Source organism: Salvelinus alpinus, chromosome 1 (assembly GCF_045679555.1).
Source record: "Salvelinus alpinus chromosome 1, SLU_Salpinus.1, whole genome shotgun sequence".
NCBI classification, from domain to species: domain Eukaryota; kingdom Metazoa; phylum Chordata; class Actinopteri; order Salmoniformes; family Salmonidae; genus Salvelinus; species Salvelinus alpinus.
In genome coordinates, this window is record NC_092086.1 from 112,498,116 (window position 1) to 112,520,629 (window position 22,514).

A 22,514-nucleotide genomic window follows, 5' to 3' on the forward strand; every position below is an offset into this window, starting at 1 on the left:
ATTCCAAGTTCAGACAGAGGGGGGGGGGGGGGGAGTCACATCGCTCTGATCGCCTGGAACTTTACTTTTGGTGTCTATTTTTAATTGTTGCGCTACTGGTGCTGCCTGTTGATGTTAGGTAGCCAGCTACAGTAGCTGAATGATGTTAACATCTTTGGGTTTTGTTTCATTAAATGTATTTTATTTCATCCGGGTGCTTGTGTCACCTACTAACACCCTGGTACTACCCGTAGCTCCCGCTCTCCCAGTCCGAGAAAACTCTGAGAGAGAAAGGTGTGTGTTGCAGATTACTCCTTTGTAGAAGTCCATAACGTGAAATAAATAAATCATCCCAAGGTTAATGCTGTAGATATTGTTATAAGGGAGTGTGAGACTATTGAAACATGTACAGTGGGGCAAAAAAGTATTTAGTCAGCCACCAATTGTGCAAGTTCTCCCACTTAAAAAGATGAGAGAGGCCTGTAATTTTCATCATAGGTACACTTCAACTATGACAGACAAAATGAGAACAAAAAATCCAGAAAATCACATTGTAGGATTTTTAATGAATTTATTTGCAAATTATGGTGGAAAATAAGTATTTGGTCAATAACAAAAGTTTATCTCAATACTTTGTTATATACCCTTTGTTGGCGATGACAGAGGTCAAACGTTTTCTCTAAGTCTTCACAAGGTTTTCACACACTGTTGCTGGTATTTTGGCCCATTCCTCCATGCAGATCTCCTCTAGAGCAGTGATGTTTTGGGGCTGTTGCTGAGCAACACGGACTTTCAACTCCCTCCAAAGATTTTCTATGGGGTTGAGATCTGGAGACTGGCTAGGTCACTCCAGGACCTTGAAATGCTTCTTACAAAGCCACTCCTTCGTTGCCCGGGCGGTGTGTTTGGGATCATTGTCATGCTGAAAGACCCAGCCACGTTTCATCTTCAATGCCCTTGTTGATGGTAGGCTTTGTTACTTTGGTCCCAGCTCTCTGCAGGTCATTCACTAGGTCCCCCCGTGTGGTTCTGGGATTTTTGCTCATTTTTGCTTTTTGTTCTTGTGATCATTTTGACCCCACGGGGTGAGATCTTGCGTGGAGCCCCAGATCGAGGGAGATTATCAGTGGTCTTGTATGTCTTCCATTTCCTAATAATTGCTCCCACAGTTGATTTCTTCAAACCAAGCTGCTTACCTATTGCAGATTCAGTCTTCCCAGCCTGGTGCAGGTCTACAATTTTGTTTCTGGTGTCCTTTGACAGCTCTTTGGTCTTGGCCATAGTGGAGTTTGGAGTGTGACTGTTTGAGGTTGTGGACAGGTGTCTTTTATACTGATAACAAGTTCAAACGGGTGCCATTAATACAGGTAACGAGTGGAGGACAGAGGAGCCTCTTAAAGAAGAAGTTACAGGTCTGTGAGAGCCAGAAATCTTGATTGTTTGTAGGTGACCAAATACTTATTTTCCACCATAATTTGCAAATAAATTCATAAAAAGTCCTACAATGTGATTTTCTGGATTTTTTTTCTAATTTTGTCTGTCATAGTTGAAGTGTACCTATGATGAAAATTACAGGCCTCTCTCATCTTTTTAAGTGGGAGAAATTGCACAATTGGTGGCTGACTAAATACTTTTTTGCCCCACTGTAACTTTCAGAGTTTAATTGTTGTTATTAATGTAGTTTACAGGGTGCTAAAAGTGCTGCTGTTGCTAGCTAGCATGCCTTTCTGTGATGCAGACGGTTAGCTAAACTGCCGACTGGTGCTGGCGTTGCATTATGGGAGATGTAGTTTGGTCCTCTACGGTCTGAATGGAATATAGGCGATGTCACGTTGTAACTTGTTTAATAAGTTGCAGTGTTTTTGTACATGAGTTGTTGTATTTTGGTACTGTCAACACTGAAAGCACCTAGCAATGTATTGGGGATGTGAGACAGGAAATGTGTTTTGCCTTTTTTCATGCTCCTGTGTAGAACAACTTGTCAGATGGTGCATTGGAGACTGATGTGTTCCTGTCCTGTCTTTTCACAATACTATTGCAGGTATGGTTCTATTGTCTAAGAATTAAGATGATACATTCTTTGTATTAAGGACTGGTTATTATTTTATAGTATACATTATGGCTTATAGATAACGGCGCCGAAAAGAGATGGCCGCCTCGCTTCGCGTTCCTTGGAAAATATGCAGTATTTTGTTTTTTTATGTGTTATTTCTTACATCGGTACCCCAGGTAATCTTAGGTTTCATTACATACAGTCGGGAGGAACTACTGAATATACGATTAACGTCAACTCATCATCGTTCCTACCAGGAATATGACTTTCCCGAAACGGATCCAGTGTTTTGCCTTCCACCCAATACAATGGATCTGATCCCAGCCGGCGACCCTGTGCGACGCCGTAAAAGGGGCAAACGAGGCGGTCTCGTGGTCAGGCTTCGGAGACGGGCACATCGCGCTCCACTCCCTAGCATACTACTCGCCAATGTCCAGTCTCTTGACAATAAGGTTGATGAAATCCGAGCACGGGTAGCATTCCAGAGAGACATCAGGGATTGCAACGTGCTCTGCTTCACGGAAACATGGCTAACTCAAGAGACGCTAACGGAGTCGGTGCAGCCAGCTGGTTTCTTCATGCATCGCGCCGACAGAAACAAACATCTTTCCGGTAAGAAGAGGGGCGGGGGGGTATGCCTTATGATTAACGAGACGTGGTGTGATCATCATAACAACACACAGGAACTCAAGTCATTCTGTTCACCTGATCTAGAACTCCTCACAATCAAATGTCGACCGCATTATCTACCAAGGGAATTCTCTTCAATCATAATCACAGCCGTATATATTCCCCCCCAAGCAGACACATCGATGGCCCTGAACGAACTTTATCTGACTCTTTGTAAACTGGAAACCACACACCCTGAGGCTGCATTCATCGTAGCTGGGGATTTTAACAAGGCTAATCTAAAAACAAAACTCCCTAAATTCTATCAGCATATCGATTGTGCTACCAGGGCTGGAAAAACCCTAGATCATTGTTATACTAATTTCCGCGACGCATATAAGGCCCTCCCCCGCCCCCCTTTCGGAAAAGCTGACCACGACTCCATTTTGTTGATTCCAGCCTACAAACAGAAACTAAAACAACAAGCTCCCGCGCTCAGGTCTGTTCAACGCTGGTCCGACCAATCTGAATCCACGCTTCAAGACTGCTTCGATCACGCGGATTGGAATATGTTCCGCATTGCGTCCAACAACAATATTGACGAATATGCTGATTCGGTGAGCGAGTTCATTAGGAAGTGCATTGACGATGTCGTACCCACAGCAACGATTAAAACATTCCCAAACCAGAAACCGTGGATTGACGGCAGCATTCGCGTGAAACTGAAAGCGCGAACCACTGCTTTTAACCAGGGCAAGGTGACCGGAAGCATGACCGAATACAAACAGTGTAGCTATTCTCTCCGCAAGGCAATCAAACAGGCTAAGTCCCAGTACAGAGACAAAATCAATCAATCAATCAATTTTATTTTATATAGCCCTTCGTACATCAGCTAATATCTCGAAGTGCTGTACAGACACCCAGCCTAAAACCCCAAACAGCTAGTAATGCAGGTGTAGAAGCACGGTGGCTAGGAAAAACTCCCTAGAAAGGCCAAAACCTAGGAAGAAACCTAGAGAGGAACCAGGCTATGAGGGGTGGCCAGTCCTCTTCTGGCTGTGCCGGGTGGAGATTATAACAGAACTATGCCAAGATGTTCAAAAATGTTCATAAGTGACAAGCATGGTCAAATAATAATCATGAATAATTTTCAGTTGGCTTTTCATAGCCGATCATCAAGAGTTGAAAAACAACAGGTCTGGGACAGGTGGCGGTTCCATAACCGCAGGCAGAACAGCTGAAACTGGAATAGCAGCAAGGCCAGGCGGACTGGGGACAGCAAGGAGTCACCACGGGCGGCAGTCCCGACGCATGGTCCTAGGGCCCAGGTCCTCCGAGAGAAAGAAAGAGAGAAGGAGAAAATTAGAGAGAGCCAAGATTTTCAAAATTTCCATAAATGACAAGCATGGTCAAATAATAATCAGGAATAAATCTCAGTTGGCTTTTCATAGCCGATCATTAAGAGTTGAAAACAGCAGGTCTGGGACAGGTAGGGGTTCCATAACCGCAGGCAGAACAGTTGAAACTGGAATAGCAGCAAGGCCAGGCGGACTGGGGACAGCAAGGAGTCACCACGGCCGGTAGTCCCGACGTATGGTCCTAGGGCTCAGGTCCTCCGAGAGAAAGAAAGAGAGAAGGAGAAAATTAGAGAGAGCCAAGATTTTCAAAATGTTCATAAATGACAAGCATGGTCAAATAATAATCAGGAATAAATCTCAGTTGGCTTTTCATAGCCGATCATTAAGAGTTGAAAACAGCAGGTCTGGGACAGGTAGGGGTTCCGTAACCACAGGCAGAACAGTTGAAACTGGAATAGCAGCAAGGCCAGGCGGACTGGGGACAGCAAGGTGTCATCATGCCCGGTAGTCCTGACGTATGGTCCTAGGGCTCAGGTTCTCAGAGAGAAAGAGAGAACGAGAGAATTAGAGAGAGCATACTTAAATTCACACAGGACACTGGATAAGACAGGAGAAGTACTCCAGGTAACCAACTGACCCTAGCCCCCCGACACAAACTACTGCAGCATAAATACTGGAGGCTGAGACAGGAGCGGTCAGGAGACACTGTGGCCCCATCCGAAGAAACCCCCGGACAGGGCCAAATAGGAAGGATATAACCCCACCCACTTTGCCAAAGCACAGCCCCCGCACCACTAGAGGGAAATCCTCAACCACCAACTTACAATCCTGAGACAAGGCCGAGTATAGCCCACAAAGGTCTCCACCACAGCACAAACCAAGGGGGGGCGCCAACCCAGACAGGAAGATCACGTCAGTAACTCAACCCACTCAAGTGACGCACCCCTCCTAGGGACGGCATGAAAGAGCACCAGCAAGCCAGTGACTCAGCCCCTGTAACAGGGTTAGAGGCAGAGAATCCCAGTGGAGAGAGGGGAACCGGCCTGGCAGAGACAGCAAGGGCGGTTCGTTGCTCCAGAGCCTTTCCGTTCACCTTCACACTCCTGGGCCAGGCTACACTCAATCATATGACCTACTGAAGAGATAAGTCTTCAGTAAAGACTTAAAGGTTGAGACCGAGTCTGCGTCTCTCACATGGGTAGGCAGACTGTTCCATAAAAATGGAGATCTATAGGAGAAAGCCCTGCCTCCCGCTGTTTGCTTAGAAATTCTAGGGACAATTAGGAGGCCTGCGTCTTGTGACCGTAGCGTACGTATTGGTATGTACGGCAGGACCAACTCGGAAAGATAGGTAGGAGCAAGCCCATGTAACGCTTTATAGGTTAACAGTAAAACCTTGAAATCAAATCGAGTCGCAATTCAACAGCTCAGACACAAGAGGTATGTGGCAGGGTCTACAGTCAATCACGGATTACAAAAAGAAAACCAGCCCCGTCGCGGACCAGGATGTCTTGCTCCCAGACAGGCTAAACAACTTTTTTGCCCGCTTTGAGGACAATACAGTGCCACTGACACGGCCCCCTACCAAAACCTGCGGGCTCTCCTTCACTGCAGCCGAGGTGAGTAAAACATTTAAACGTGTTAACCCTCGCAAGGCTGCAGGCCCAGACGGCATTCCCAGCCGCGTCCTCAGAGCATGCGCAGACCAGCTGGCTGGTGTGTTTACGGACATATTCAATCAATCCTTATCCCAGTCTGCTGTTCCCACATGCTTCAAGAGGGCCACCATTGTTCCTGTTCCCAAGAAAGCTAAGGTAACTGAGCTAAACGACTACCGCCCCGTAGCACTCACTTCCGTCATCATGAAGTGCTTTGAGAGACTAGTCAAGGACCATATCACCTCCACCCTACCGGACACCCTAGACCCACTCCAATTTGCTTACCGACCCAATAGGTCCACAGACGACGCAATCGCAACCACACTGCACACTGCCCTAACCCATCTGGACAAGAGGAATACCCATGTGAGAATGCTGTTCATCGATTACAGCTCAGCATTTAACACCATAGTACCCTCCAAACTCGTCATCAAGCTCGAGACCCTGGGTCTCGACCCCGCCCTGTGCAACTGGGTCCTGGACTTCCTGACGGGCCGCCCCCAGGTGGTGAGGGTAGGTAACAACATCTCCACCCCGCTGATCCTCAACACTGGGGCCCCACAAGGGTGCGTTCTGAGCCCTCTCCTGTACTCCCTGTTCACCCACGACTGCGTGGCCATGCACGCCTCCAACTCAATCATCAAGTTTGCGGATGACACTACAGTGGTAGGCTTGATTACCAACAACGACGAGACGGCCTACAGGGAGGAGGTGAGGGCCCTCGGAGTGTGGTGTCAGGAAAATAACCTCACACTCAACGTCAACAAAACAAAGGAGATGATTGTGGACTTCAGGAAACAGCAGAGGGAGCACCCCCCTATCCACATCGACGGGTCAGTAGTGGAGAAGGTGGAAAGTTTTAAGTTCCTCGGTGTACACATCACGGACAAACTGAATTGGTCCACCCACACAGACAGCGTTGTGAAGAAGGCGCAGCAGCGCCTCTTCAACCTCAGGAGGCTGAAGAAATTCGGCTTGTCACCAAAAGCACTCACAAACTTCTACAGATGCACAATCGAGAGCATCCTGTCGGGCTGTATCACCGCCTGGTACGGCAACTGCTCCGCCCACAACCGTAAGGCTCTCCAGAGGGTAGTGAGGTCTGCAGAACGCATCACCGGGGGCAAACTACCTGCCCTCCAGGACACCTACACCACCCGATGTCACAGGAAGGCCATAAAGATCATCAAGGACAACAACCACCCAAGCCACTGCCTGTTCACCCCGCTATCATCCAGAAGGCGAGGTCAGTACAGGTGCATCAAAGCAGGGACCGAGAGACTGAAAAACAGCTTCTATCTCAAGGCCATCAGACTGTTAAACAGCCACCACTAACATTTAGCGGCCGCTGCCAACATACTGACTCAACTCCAGCCACTTTAAAAATGGGAATTGATGGAAATTATGTAAAAATGTACCACTAGCCACTTTAAACAATGCCACTTAATATAATGTTTACATACCCTACATTACCCATCTCATATGTATATACTGTACTCTATATCATCTACTGCATCTTGCCATCTTTATGTAATACATGTACCACTAGCCACTTTAAACTATGCCACTTTATGTTTACATACCCTACAGTACTCATCTCATATGTATATACCGTACTCTATACCATCTACTGCATCTTGCCATGCCGTTCTGTACCACCACTCATTCATATATCTTTATGTACATATTCTTTATCCCTTTACACTTGTGTGTGTGTATAAGGTAGTAGTTGTGGAATTGTTAGGTTAGATTACTTGTTGGTTATTACTGCATTGTCGGAACTAGAAGCACAAGCATTTCGCTACACTCGCATTAACATCTGCTAACCATGTGTATGTGACTAATACAATTTGATTTGATTTGATTTGATTTATATATGAATGTGATTGTGTGAGTCCGAGAAAACACTGAGAGAGAAAGAACAATTTGTCACATGGTGCATTGGAGACTGATGTGTTCCTGTCCTGTCAGGACAGGAACACTGTCATAATACTGTCATAATACTATTGCAGATCAACATAAAAGCCCAAAAGACAGCCGTGGTGTCGCTCTTCATTTCTTGGTTCTCCTGTGGTACATAAGAAACCCGCTACATACTTATGCTGATAGACATTACATGTACTCTGTGATGTACTAGTGGGTTTAGCCTCTTACTTGGATGGCAAGGAGGTTCAGGTTGTCCTAATGGGTAACGTACACATTAATCGTATGTTTAAAAAAAATATTATAATCTGGGATGACATCTGTATGGTAGACCCCTGTCGGTGAGGTTATTAACCTATATCTGATCTGTTTTTGTAAACTCAACCAAGTTAACCCAGATGGAACACTTTTTGGGCACAAGTGCTAGCAACAACATTGAGTGGAGATTATGAAGAGTGGGCATTCACGGGTAGGTAATTAGACCCTTTTGAGCCTCCAAACTTTAATCTCGGACACCCAGCAAATCTGTCCACAAGAGATTACAACCTTGTGACAGTTATTACGAAATCGGATGCAGCTGAGAAGAAACGAAACACTAAATTGGACGACATGTGCTTGTTACCATGCTCGTCACCAACGGGCAAGTTTCCACTAAATTAATCAATACTGTAATAAGGAGGTCTTAAAATGAACTGTTAACGATCAAACTATGGGTGCAATTTAAGGTTGTAACTGGGAACTCTTATAAATGTCAAATTAGCCTAGTGGTTAGTGAGAGTATCAGCACAAAGGGTTAATCAATGTGGACCCCATCCCGTAACACCGCTAACAGGAGCCTCTGATCTGTCCTGGCCAATAGTATAACATACGTTCTTCCCACCGCTGCTGTGCGGAGCAACACGTCTGGTCAGTGAGACGACAGTATCAAGGTCATCGCCACCTAGTGGACTGTACAACACATGACAGTCTTCTGACTAAAAAAAGAGGTACATGTTACACACGACAGTAGCCAGTGATACCTACTGTATATCAAAACAGGGCAGGTGTGAAACTCCTGGTATCACCACATATCTGCTGCGGACTTTTCTTTCCGGATTTAGATTTTTGCACAATTTCTTAAATTGATTGATTTGTATCCTGACAATAACCAAATCAACCAAAGTATGTAGGGGTGGCAGGAAGCCTAGTGGTTAGATCGTTGGGCCATTAACCAAAAGGTTGCTGGATTGAATCCCAGAGCTGACAAGGTAAAAAAAATATGTTGTTCTGCCCCTGAACAAGGCAGTTAACCCACTGTTCCCCAGTAGGCTGTCATTGTAAATAAGAATTTGTTCTTAACTGACTTTCCTGGTTAAAATATTATAATTTCTTTAAATGTACTCAATTGACATCAAATTCCATGCACATTTTGACTAAAGAGAGCATTTACACCCAAAATATGAAAAGGTCAATCACTAGGTCAAGACCAAACCCTTTGTTTTAATTGGCGTGTAGACTACTTATGCATCCTCATGTGGTTTTTGGGACATGGCCTATAGAAGTCTGGAGCTGTTGTTATTACAGGTCACTCACCACCTTGCTATCTCTGTCAACAACCACTCTCAGTATCCCAAATGGCACCCTATTCCCTATATAGTGCACTACTTTTGACCAGAGCCCTGTGGGCCCTAGTGAAAGTAGTGCACTACATAGGGAATAGGTTGTCATTTGGAACACATAGGGAATAGGTTGTCATTTGGAACAGAGCCACTGTCCTATCTCCCCCGACAACGATGGAACTCCAAACACACATACTGTACAGTGTATTTCAGACCCCTTGACTGTCACACACTTTATTACATCACAGCCTTATTCTAAAATTGTTTTGTTTTTTAATCCTCAGCAATCTACACACAATACCCCATAACGACAAAGTGAAAACAGATTTTTAGAAATGTCTGAAAATGAATAAAAAACAGAAATACCTTATTTACATAAGTATTCAGACCATTTGCAATGAGACTCGAAATTGAGCTCAGGTGCATCCTGTTTCCATTGACCATCCTAGGGATGTTTCTTCAACTTGATTGGAGTCCACCTGTGGTAAATTCAATTGAATGGACACAGTTGACACAGTTGACTGTGCATGTCAGAGCAAAAACCAAGTCATGAGGTTGAAGGAATTGTCCGTAGAGCTCCGAGACAGGATTGTGTCGAGGCACAGATCTGGCGAAGGGTGGCATTTTTTTTTTTTTTTAAAGGCCATTTAGAGTTTTCCAAAAGTCACCTAAAGACTCTCAGACCATGAGAAACAAGATTCTCTGGTCTGATGAAACCAAGAATGAACTCTTTGGCCTGAATGCCAAGTGTCACTTCTAGAGGAAACCTGGCACCATCCCTACAGGGAAGCTTGGTGGTGGCAGCATCATGCTATGGGGATGTTTTTCAGCGGAAGGGACTGGGAGACTAGTCAGGATCGAGGCAAAGATGAACAGAGCAAAGTACAGAGAGATTGATGACAACCTGCTCCAGGGCGCTCAGGACCACAGACTGGGGCGAAGGTTCACCTTCCAACAGATCAACAACTATAAGCACACAGCCAAGACAACGCAGGAGTTGCTTTGGGACAAGTCTCTGAATGTCCTCGAGTGGCCCAGCTAGAGCCTGGACTTGAACCCGATCTAACATCTCTGGAGAGACCTGAAAATAGATGTGCAGCGACGCTCCCCGTCCAACCTGACAGAGCTTGAGAATCTGCAGAGAAGAATGGGAGAAACTCCCCAAATACAGCTGTGCCAAGCTTGTAGCATCATACCCAAGAAGACTCGATACTGCAATCGCTGCCAAAGGTGCTTCAACAAAGTACTGAATAAAGGGTCTGAATACTTATGTAAATGTGATCTTTTTAATAAATTCGCAAAATGTCTAAATACCTGTTTTTGCGTTGTCATTATGGGGTATTGTGTGTAGATTGATTGGGGGGGGGGGACACAATTTAATCCATTTTAGAATAAGGCTGTAATATAATGGCCAGCAGCATACCACCCTGCATACCACTGCTGGCTTGCTTCTGAAGCTAAGCAGGGTTGGTCCTGGTCAGTCCCTGGATGGGAGACCAGGTGCTGCTGGAAGTGGTGTTGGAGGGCCAGTAGGAGGCACTCTTTCCTCTGGTCTAAACAAAGATCCCAATGCCCCAGGGCAGTGATTGGGGACACTGCTCTGTGTAGGGTGCCGTCTTTCGGATGGGACGTTAAACGGGTGTCCTGACTCTCTGAGGTCATTAAAGATCCCATGGCACTTATCGTAAGAGTAGGGGTGTTAACCCCGGTGTCCTGGCTAAATTCCCAATCTGGCCCTCTACCATCACGGTCACCTAATAATCCCCAGTTTACAATTGGCTCATTCATCCCCCTCCTCTCCCCTGTAACTATTCCCCAGGTCGTTGCTGCAAATGAGAACGTGTTCTCAGTCAACTTACCTGGTAAAATAACGGTAAAATAAAAAAATAAAATAAAAAATAACAAAATGTGAAAAAGGTCTAGGGAACTGAATACTTTCCGAATGCACTGTAAGTCACAAACGGTGTGATTAACGAAAGATGAGGTTGGGGGGTGGCTTTCCCGCAGCTTGGAGAAGGCTCCATTCACTAGTTCATATTGTTAGTCAGACCCCAAGCTCTAAGTCTTTGCTCACCTTCTGTGGCTGGCAAGGGTGACTACTAACCAGGCTGCCATGTTTGGCTTGACAAATGACAGCGAAGGAGTTGGCAAGAGCACAATCAGGCTTAGGACCAGGCTAGATGACTGCATATGGCTGTTTACTGTACTGTATGTGAATAGCAGGATGGGGATGATGAGAGAGGACTAGAGCTGTTGCACCAGACCATGACCCCTGTCTTGACCCCTTATCTATTATACTGCAACAGAAGGTGTTTACGGGCTTGTTGATTCAGGGACTTTTCCTTTCTCTGTGTTACAATGAAACCTCTAAATTCTTCAACTCCAGGCTGTATCAAATCCGGACGTGATTGGGAGTCCTAGAAGGCGGCGCACAATTGGCCCAGGTTTGGCCACTAACACACCAGACTATAAACTGAACCACCCCCAATATACAGTACTGCTGATGAATTCATGTGAGACCACTGTGCTCCTGAACCCTGCATACGTGAGACCAATGTGCTCCTGAACCCTGCATACGTGAGACCAATGTGATCCTGAACCCTGCATACGTGAGACCAATGTGCTCCTGAACCCTGCATATGTGAGACCAATGTGCTCCTGAACCCTGCATATGTGAGACCAATGTGCTCCTGAACCCTGCATACGTGAGACCAATGTGCTCCTGAACTCTGCATACGTGAGACCAATGTGCTCCTGAACCCTGCATACGTGAGACCAATGTGCTCCTGAACCCTGCATACGTGAGACCAATGTGCTCCTGAACCCTGCATATGTGAGACCAATGTGCTCCTGAACCCTGCATACGTGAGACCAATGTGCTCCTGAACCTTGCATACGTGAGACCAATGTGATCCTGAACCCTGCATACGTGAGACCAATGTGCTCCTGAACCCTGCATATGTGAGACCAATGTGCTCCTGAACCCTGCATACGTGAGACCAATGTGCTCCTGAACCTTGCATATGTGAGACCAATGTGATCCTGAACCCTGCATACGTGAGACCAATGTGCTCCTGAACCCTGCATATGTGAGACCAATGTGCTCCTGAACCCTGCATATGTGAGACCAATGTGCTCCTGAACCCTGCATATGTGAGACCAATGTGCTCCTGAACCCTGCATACGTGAGACCAATGTGCTCCTGAACTCTGCATACGTGAGACCAATGTGCTCCTGAACCCTGCATACGTGAGACCAATGTGCTCCTGAACCCTGCATACGTGAGACCAATGTGCTCCTGAACCCTGCATATGTGAGACCAATGTGCTCCTGAACCCTGCATACGTGAGACCAATGTGCTCCTGAACCTTGCATATGTGAGACCAATGTGCTCCTGAACCCTGCATACGTGAGAGTGCTTCTCGGTCCACACCAGTTCTGGTTTCAAATAGTAATTGATTTGTTACAAATAATTTAGCTACTATTGACGGAGTTTGTCTGGTGCAATGTAATAGTCTAGTCCCAAAAGTACAAACACCATACATCTGGAACTCCAGGCAGACTCAATAAAGCAACAAATTCAATGAAAAACAAGAACTTCAAATACTATTTGAACCCAAGTCTGACCCACCCAGCTCTGAGAGGATAGGAGCCATAGTATGGTAAAAAGGTGTCAGCGACCTACCCTGCAGACGTGGAGTTGCCCTCATTTTGACCCCGGGTAAAGTGTTCTTAGAACACGCCCCCCCCCCCCCCCCCTTCCACCACCGATGATCGTTGCCCATGGCAATCCTTATCATATAGATTAGCACCTCTAATATAAGTGGCCGGTCGAGGCTCCTCTAGTCTCATTTACACGGAATTCAGGAGTCTAGTCTCTGCTCTCTTCAACATGAGGACAGCACAGTACATTGCCCTCTTCATGTTCCTGACTCTGCTCTGCCCAATCCAGGTAGGATGCTAGGTCTTTGATCTTGTCCACCAGCCGGGTTCAATCTATGCAATATACAATGGAGCCTGGGGAGAGGGGGGGAAGAGGTTAGCCTATATCTGATCTGATGCTATATCAGCTTGGCATTAACATCAAGTTTATTTAGTCCTCATCCACTCTCCCTGAAATGTTGGGGGGGGATTTTGCCTTTTTGGATCAAGATCTAAAATTGTATTGGGAAATTTGCTAGCATTGCTGCAGGTTGTAGCTTCAGGATCTGTCTGTGTTGTAACAGACCATCTACAGAAGAACTTCCGTCATGCTGTTTCAGTCAACGAGCCGTGTTTCAATGAGACTTAAAAGAAAATCCTGCACACTGCATTTGTTTATAAAGGAGAATGACATTACGCCTTCCTCCACCTTCCTTAGGTGCAGACCGCTCCCGTGCCTGAGGATTGGACGGGCCTGATCACCCGAGCCAAGCGCTCTCTCCTTTGGCGATGGAATACTCTGAAGCCTGTTGGCGCAAGCTGCAGAGAGCACGACGAGTGTGGGACCAAATACTGCAGGTACTGGATTTGAAAAGAGAGAGCTATAAATCCAAACCATAACAATAGCTTATACTAATTTCCAGTGCTATGCTCCTATTCAAAACAATTTCTTTCCATTTGTAACACATTTTTTAAATCTTTGGATATTTTTGTCCCATTTCTCACAGGAAAAAGATCTGTTCATTCCAGGTTTTTACATCTTGAACTGAAATGTGAGCTCTGCTATAACTCTGGACACAGCCAGAACAACAATCAATGGAAAAGCAACAATCAATGGAGCCTGTCAATGGAGCCTGTCAATGGAATGCCTAACTGTTCCAAGTGATGTCACAGGACTTCATTTGGCTCACCAAATATTTGGTAAAAACAGCTAACCAACTAATTTGAACAGCTCAAAACTTCAGAACTGATAAAAAAAATGTGCCAGGTACAGTCTAACAGTAAGTAAGCTGTAAATGTTGTAAAGTTATGTGAACCCGGTATCAGTATGTACAATCAGATAATAGCTTCCCCATTCGTCTATCCAATCAACAAAATGTTTCAAAAACAAAATACAGACAATGCACTCAACCAACATGAAGCAGTTTATTGACAAGAAAAACAAATGTCTGTGGAAGATACGTTTAAAACTGTGACGATGCCATTGAGCCGTTATTTATTTGTAAATTATTTATTTGTATATATTGTCAAGATTGTACACACACACACACAATGTAAATAATGTTAAAATATATTATTGAATTTTTTTGTGACATGGTAGTAAAAGTATTTTATTGTTTCTTACAACAACAACAACAACAAAAAAGCCATGCAGGTTCTCTCTCTCAGAGTAAAATAATAATACACATATTCAATAACAATTATAATTCATACTAGTTCAGATGCTAGACAGAAAAATGATTAAGAAAAAAGTAGTCTGCAACTATGCATATCAGTGATCGGAGCATATCAGAGTTGTGAACATTACTTGGATGCTCTACAGATGGTCGTACTATCAACAAACTACCTGTTGATATACCATCTGTTGATCAGCAACTGCTTGCTAAGGTTAACGTTAGTGTTAAGGTATAGAATAAGAGTTTAGGGTACGGGTTACATTTAGGGTAAGGGTTACGTTTAGGGTACGGGTTACGTTTAGGGTACGGGTTACGTTTAGGGTTAGTAGATAGCTAGTTGAAATGTTACTGATAATCTTATCACTCTAAAATAGACAAGAATACACACACCTGTCTGTTGTTGTGAAACTGGTTCATCACAAAAATAAAGAAATTGGAAACAACTTTTTAAAATGCAGATTCTGGAAGCAGGAATATCACGCAGCATATGATTTGCCACTTCTCTCAGTGATCACAAGCCCAGCAGCAGAAAATTGTTGTCATGCAAATATCCAGTATTTTCTCATGCGTCTATACTCTTACTTAGTACTGTTTTGACAAGGTATCAATTAGCAATGATATATTTAACAGTGGATTCCAATGCCTGCTGACTGAATACACTGATCTGTTTGATAAAATGTTGATAACTTCCCCTATACGTATGTAGGTACGTAGTTATAATCAGAAGTGGTGAAAAACTTTTTCAATTAAAGTAGTATGACCTCATCCGGTGTTTGGTTCAATCCCATGTCAATCCAGGATTTTTTTTTTCTCTCCAGTTAACCACCTGAATTTAAATGGAACTGATCCCTACTCTGTAGCCCCTATTATTTCACACAAACCAGACAGATCATTCCTCATAGGCCGGACCAGACAGATCATTCCTCATAGGCCGACCAGACAGATCATTCCTCATAGGCCGGACCAGACAGATCATTCCTCATAGGCCGGACCAGACAGATCATTCCTCATAGGCCGACCAGACAGATCATTCCTCATAGGCCGACCAGACAGATCATTCCTCATAGGCCGACCAGACAGATCATTCCTCATAGGCCGACCAGACAGATCATTCCTCAAAAGGCTGACAAGCAGTATAAAAACATATATAAAAGTGACAATGTCACTGGGGTGTGTAATATAAGAATAACTTCCCTGCGCTAACGTCAGCAGTCCAAATGGGGGATGTTTTGATACACTGTAAAACTTAAAATGTCTCAAATAGCCTCCTGTCCCTTTTAATAGCCAGGCGACGGGACATATTTCAGCAAATAAACGGGCATTTCAAATAAACGCCTGGGCTCTAAATTAATTATTTACGAGGTTTGACTTGTTACATTAAACAATTCAGTAATAACTCAAATTATAGCAATCATCCATTTTTAATCACCATTAAGAAACCTCTAGCCATTGGCTGCTAACAGCTGAGAACTGCTAACTAATTGGCAAGCACAAAAACAGTCGACAACTTCGGGAGTACAGACCCCCGTCAGATCGCCCTCTAGTTAGTGGTGAAAATAACAAATGCACAGTCAAAGAAGAGAATCATTATTCTGTCAAGGAAACGTTTTTTTTCTAAATAGAGGCATACTAACAGAAAATAAACTTGACCGTATGTAAATGATTAGAATGCTGGAAGTGAATGCTGGAATTAAACAATTAACTATGGAAATTAACAAAAGCTGTGTGCATTAAGGAAATAGAAGCCTGTCTCTAATATACATCAGCTGTGTTAAGTGATTTCAGCAAATAAACACCCAGGCTATTAATTGAAGTTTTACAACATTCCCGAATACTAATGATGATAGCGATAGATGATAATAATATTGCAATTCTTTTCAACAGCCTCTCAATGTCTGACATGATCTTGCCAATCTGCCCGAGCTTCTATCCTCTCTCAATCCCTACTATCAGTGTTCAATCTCTCTGTGTGACCCTAAAACACAACATTTAAAAGCAACAAAAAATATGAAATAAAAAAGTACAGTCGGCCTCCTTGTAACTCATGTTTTAAAAAAACAAAAAACAATTATGGATAAAAACAAAAATAATAACGGATTAAAATGTCAGACTTTAGAAAGTATTTTAACTATTAATTTTCAAAGATTAAAAAAACATTCTCAATCCGGTTCCTGATCTAGCCTTACAGTAGAGTCAATAGTGAGGTTATGGTTACAGGGTAGAAGCTGATTAAATCTGGTAAAGTGGAGATAGTACACAGTCAGAACCCTTGATATTGTTAACAAAACATGGATGGCAATCCTAATCCTGTCCTCCCAGGATACCACTTCCTGTGGAGCGAATTCTACTTCTTGTGGGACTAGGACTTCAGAAGGGGCTGGCGTTCGGCAGAAGAGCTCTGAGGAGAACATTTTAAGAAAAAATATCAATATTTAGTCCGATCTGATTTCAGATCTGTTGTTTTCAGATAACGAGCCTTTACATGTTGTGTATCCCAGAACTCAAGCATAAAGCATAAAAGGACTTGGCTTGAGAAAAAAGGACTTGAGTATGAAGGGCTGAGTTTTACGCAAGGGTCTAGGGACTCAACTCTGACTTAGAAGTTTGACTGACGAGACCTACATGTGTTCTTGATGGTTGATTTCGCCCCTCTACATCGTTACATAAGAAAACAGACCAACAGCCAACTATACCTAGTCAGGACTCTCTTTAAGCACATATTGTTTTGACAACATCCTGAGTGGGGAACATGTATCCATCATAGAAAGCTGTGCGTGACTTCTCAGGATGCTGCCAAGGTTACTTTTTTTTTTTAAATACCAAAACATTATTGAATACTCGATTCTGATTGGCTGAATGCAGTTTTTGTGGGAACAGCCCCTGATAATGTGTCGGGAACCTTCTCTTCCTCCAGTTTCCTGGTATTATTACACTAACATGTAGCTACAGGGTGGAGTTGTTTATGACTTACATAACAACTTCCAAATGGAACAGATGACATCTTCATGAAGTCATAGGCTACGTCAGGTTTCCCAAACTCTGTCCTGGGGCCCCCCCTGGGTGCACGTTTTGGTTTTTGCCATAGCACTACACAGCTGATTCAAATAATGAACCTTGATAAGGAGTTGGTTACTGGAATCAGCTGTGTAGTGCTAGGGCAAAACCAAAACATGCACCCGGGGGGGGTGCCCAGGACCGAGTTTGGAAGACCCTGCCCTATATAGGGGTGGCATGTAGTCTAGTGGTTAGAGCGTTGGACTAGTAACCGAAAGTTTGCTAGATCAAATCCCTGAGCTGACAAGGTGAATCTGTCATTCTGCCCCTGGTCAGAATAACCCACTGTTAACCCACTGTTCCCCGGTAGGCCGTCATTATAAATAAGAATTTGTTCTTAACTGACTTGCCTGGTTAAACAAAGGTTAAATTAAAAAAATATATAGTGCACAACTTTGGACCTGAGCCCTACGACACATGAATGACCAATGACCTACGGCTATGACCTCTCACCTCTGGGATCCGTTGACGACACTGGACCACCATGAAGACAACGCCCAGGAGGATGCCTAAGCCAATCAACATAAAGGGTATGTTGACCACTACGTTGCCCTCCGCCACGATCACCTGCAGCTGTTTGGCCGATATCTCATCGATCACAACACTCTGTGGGGAGAAGAGAAGACATAAGGGGGTCATACATGCTTATGTCAAGTCATACCATGCATTATAACTGGATCATAATGCATTATATCTGCAGGCTAAAATGTAACACGTAACAGGTAAAGAGTTAAATAGCTGAGGAACGCTCAATTCTGTTCTCTTATATTGAGGCAGAGTTGAGTTATAACTGGTCAGGTGATTTGCTAACAACAACATGATCAAGTGCAAGATAACCAAGATAACAGATTTTTCAAGGCTTCTGGAACGAAATGCTGTCGGCATGCTCAACCGGTGACGTTCATTCAGCCGACAGAAACTTTCAACCGGTTCTCCCCATTAAGCAACGAGTCGGAGTCAGAGGCCGAGCCTTCTCAGGTCTTTCCTCCACCCGTTACGGGGTCTGAGCCTTCTCTGGTCTCTCCTCCACCCGTTACGGGGTCTGAGCCGCCGAAGCCTCCCACTATTAGCTCTGACAAATTGAAAACCCTAGTCATTGGCAACTCCATTACCCGCAGTGTTAGCTGGAAGATTATTTTTAAGTCTTATCATATACTGTTTACCAGGGGGCAGGGCTACTGACGTTAAGGCTAATCTGAAGAGGGTGCTGGCTAAAGATAAAACTGGCAAGTGTACAGAGTATAGGGATATTGTTATCCATATCGGCACCAACGATGTTCGGATGAAACAGTCAGAGGTCACCAAGCGCAACATAGTTTCAGTGTGTAAATTAGCTAGAAAGATGTATCGACATCGAGTAAATGTCTCTGGCCCCCTCCCAGTTAAGGAGAGTGATGAGCTCTACAGCAGTCTCACAACTCAATCACTGGTTGAAAACTTTTCTGCCCCTCCCTCAATATAACACTTGCAGATAATTGGCCCTCTTTCTGGGACTCACTCACAAACAGGACCAAGCCTGGCCTGCTGAGGAGTGACAGACTCCGTCCTAGTTGGAGTGGTGCTCTCATCTTATCAACATAGACAGGGCTCAAATTCCTCTAGCGCCACAATGAGACAGCCAGTGAAGTCTGCCACTAGCACAGTCAGTGTAGTCAGCTCAGCTATCCCCATTGAGACTGTCTGTGCCTCAATCTAGGTTGGGCAAAACTAAACATGGCACTGTTCGCCTTCGCAATCTCACTGGAATAAAGACCTCCTCCATTCCTGTCATTATTGAGAGAGATTGTGATCTCACATCTCAAAAAAAGGGCCCCTTAATGTTAGATCCCTCACTTCAAAGGCAGTTATAGTCAATGAACTAATCACTGATCATAATCTTGATGTGATTGGCCTGACTGAAACATGGCTCAAGCCTGATGAATTTACTGTGTTAAATGAGGCCTCTCCTCCTGTTTACACTAGTTACTATATCCCCCGTGCATTCCGCAAAAGCGGCGGTGTTGCTAACATTTACGATAGCAAATTTATATTTTCACCCCCCCAAAATGACTGCGTTTTCATATTTTGAGCTTCTAGTCATGAAATCTATGCAGCCTACTCAATCACTTTTTATAGCTACTGTTTACAGGCCTCCTGGGCCGTATACAGCGTTCCTCACAGAGTTCCCTATATTCCTATCGGACCTTGTAGTCATGGCAGATCATTCAAATTTTTGGTGATTTCAATATTGACATGGAAAAGTCCACAGACCCATCATCGACTCAGTGCGTTTTGTCCAACATGTCTCCGGACCAAGTCATTGCCACAGTCATACCCTGGATCTAGTTTTAACCCATGGAATAAATATTGTGGATCTATGTGTTTCTCATCATAATCCTGGACTATCGGACCACCATCTTATTACTTTTGCAATCACAACAAATAATCTGATCCGACCTAGGATCTAAATTTAACCTTGCGTAATACCCTAGATGCAGTCGCACCCCTAAAAATAAAAAAACATTTTTCACAAGAAATTAGCTACCTGGTATATAGAAAATGCACGAGCCATGAAGCAAGCTTCCAGAAAATTAGAAAGACAGTACCGTGTAATATCGAAGAGCCCTCACTGATGCTCGATCATCCTATTTTTCCAACCTAATTGAGGAGAATAAGAACAATCCAAAATGTATTTTTGATACTGTTCTTAAGCTAACTAAAAAGCTGCATTCCCCAAGAGAGGATGACTCACTTCAGCAGTGAATTCATGAACTTCTTTGACGAAAATATAATTATAAAGCAAATTACCGACTCCTCTTTGAATCTGCATATATCTCCAAAGCTCAGTTGTCCTGAGTCTGCACAACACTGCCAGCACTTAGGATCAATGGAGACACTCAAGTTTTATAATCCTGTATTTATTGACACATTGATGAAAATAGTCATGGCCTCTAAACCGTCAAGCTGCATACTGGACCCTATTCCAACTAAACTACTGAAAGAGCTGCTTCCTGTGCTTGGTCCTCCCATGTTGAACATAATAAACGGCTCCCTATCCACCAGATGTGTACCAAACTCAATAAAAGTGGCAGTAATAAAGCCTCTCTTGAAAAAGCCAAACCTTGACATATTTAACATTTTCCTTGACCCTGAAAATGTATTAAAAAAAAAAATTAAACAGAGATGCTTTAAGTCTTTATTGAAGACTCATCTCTTCAGTGGGTCCTATGATTGATTGTTGTCTGGCCCAAGCGTGCGATGGCGAACAGCAAGGCACTGGAGCGAAAAAACGCCCTTGCTGTCTATTCCCAGCCGGTTCCCCTTTCTCCACTGAGATTCTCTGCCTTTGACCCTATTACTGGGGGCTGAGTCACTGGCTTACTAGTGGTCGTCCATGGTGTCCCTAGGAGGGGTGCGTCATTTGAGTGGGTTGAGTCACTGACTTGATCTTCCTGTCCGGTTTTGTGCCCCCACGGGCTTGTGCGGTGAAGTAGATCGTTGTGGGCTATACTCGGCCTTGTCTCAGGGTAGTAAGTTGGTGGTCTGTTGATTTCCCTCTAGTGGTGTGGGGGCTGTGCATTGGCAAAGTGGGTGGTGTTATATCATGCCTGGTTGGCCCAGTCTGTTATATCTGGTGTAATTCCACTGTCTTATCTGGTGTCCTGTGTGAATTTACGTATGCTCCCTTAATTCTCTCTCTCTCCGTCCCCTCCTAGGACCATGCCTCAGGACTACCTGGCCTGATGACTCCTTGCTGTCCCCAGTCCACCTGGTCGTGCTGCTGCTCCAGTTTCAACTGTTCTGCCTGCAGCTATGGAACCCTGACCTGTTCACCGGACGTGCTACCTTGTCCTGCTGTTTTCGACTCTCACTCTCTGTAAAAATGGCCAGCTCATCTCCTTTCCAAGACCCCACATTTGTTTTGGTTTTCCTCGTGCTCTGAACGGACACCCTGTGGTGGTTGCTACCGGCCTAAAATCCAGACCCTACGTTTTTTTTTATTTTTAACTTGCTTATTGTGTAGTGGAAGATAGAAATAACTGTATGCCTATGGATGTGTAGCTAGCTACAGTATGTAGCCGATCTGTGTATGGACCCAAAAACGTTTGGTATGAATATTAGTTCAGACCCCATCTATGAAATTCAGCTATCATAGTTCTTGTATCAACTGCAAGTCTGAATGGCATTAATGAAGCCTATGGATAAAGTAGAATATAATAACTTTAATTGTGCTAAGGATACAAATCCTATATACATGTGCTGTAGTTATTACCACGCATGAGATCCCCACATTGTAGCCTGTACATTGAATATATTCACTGATCATGTACTCTTCCTTGGCAAATAAAGGTGTGGTTCAGGTATGAATCTCTGTGAGACATTCTTTTTCAGTCATTATCCAATACCAGGAGTATCAAACTCCATTCTTTGAATGATGCTATGTCTGCATGTATGTATTACAATTATACACTTATTCACTGCTCCTGGGACATCAATGATTACACATTGTAACTATGCAATAAACTAGTGAAGAGGCGACTCCAGGATGCTGGCCTTCTAGGCAGAGTTCCTCTGTCCAGTGTCTGTGTTCTTTTGCCCATCTTAATCTTTTATTTTTATTGGCCAGTCTGAGATATGGCTTTTTCTTTGCAACTCTGCCTAGAAGGCCAGCATCCCGGAGTCACCTCTTCACTGTTGACGTTGAGACTGGTGTTTGCGGGGACTATTTAATGAAGCTGCCAGTTGAGGACTTGTGAGGCGTCAGTGTCTAGTTTGAGAAACAAATGTACTTGTCCTCCTGCTCAGTTGTGCACCAGGGCCTCCCACTCCTCTTTCTATTCTGGTTAGAGCCAGTTTGCGCTGTTCTGTGAAGGGAGTTGTACACAGCGTTGTACGAGATCTTCAGTTTCTTGGCAATTTCTCGAAAGGAATTGCCTTCATTTCTCAGAACAAGAATAGACTGACGAGTTTCAGAAGAAAGTTCT

At 44.2% G+C, this 22,514-nt stretch overlaps 2 protein-coding genes and 1 long non-coding RNA gene across 3 annotated transcripts in view; 1 reads left to right on the plus strand and 2 right to left on the minus strand.

The window, feature by feature from the left end:
* Positions 1-22,514, minus strand: part of LOC139539141 (uncharacterized) — a 239,420-nt gene that overhangs the window by 87,892 nt on the left and 129,014 nt on the right. The gene's annotated exons all lie outside the window — the stretch shown is intronic.
* Positions 13,049-14,412, plus strand: LOC139539110 (liver-expressed antimicrobial peptide 2). Its single transcript, XM_071341880.1, has 3 exons — positions 13,049-13,130; positions 13,539-13,678; positions 13,828-14,412. The coding sequence occupies exons 1-3, from the start codon at positions 13,071-13,073 to the stop codon at positions 13,862-13,864; spliced, it is 237 nt and encodes a 78-aa protein (XP_071197981.1). The 5' UTR covers positions 13,049-13,070; the 3' UTR covers positions 13,865-14,412.
* scarb2c (scavenger receptor class B, member 2c) overlaps positions 15,326-22,514 on the minus strand; it is a 52,326-nt gene continuing 45,137 nt past the window's right edge. Inside the window, exons 11-12 of the mRNA XM_071341866.1 lie at positions 18,004-18,156; positions 15,326-16,894 (exon numbers count right to left, since the gene is read on the minus strand). Coding sequence (XP_071197967.1) covers positions 16,856-16,894; positions 18,004-18,156 — 192 coding nt within the window. The 3' untranslated portion in view covers positions 15,326-16,855. The remainder of the gene's footprint in view (positions 16,895-18,003; positions 18,157-22,514) is intronic.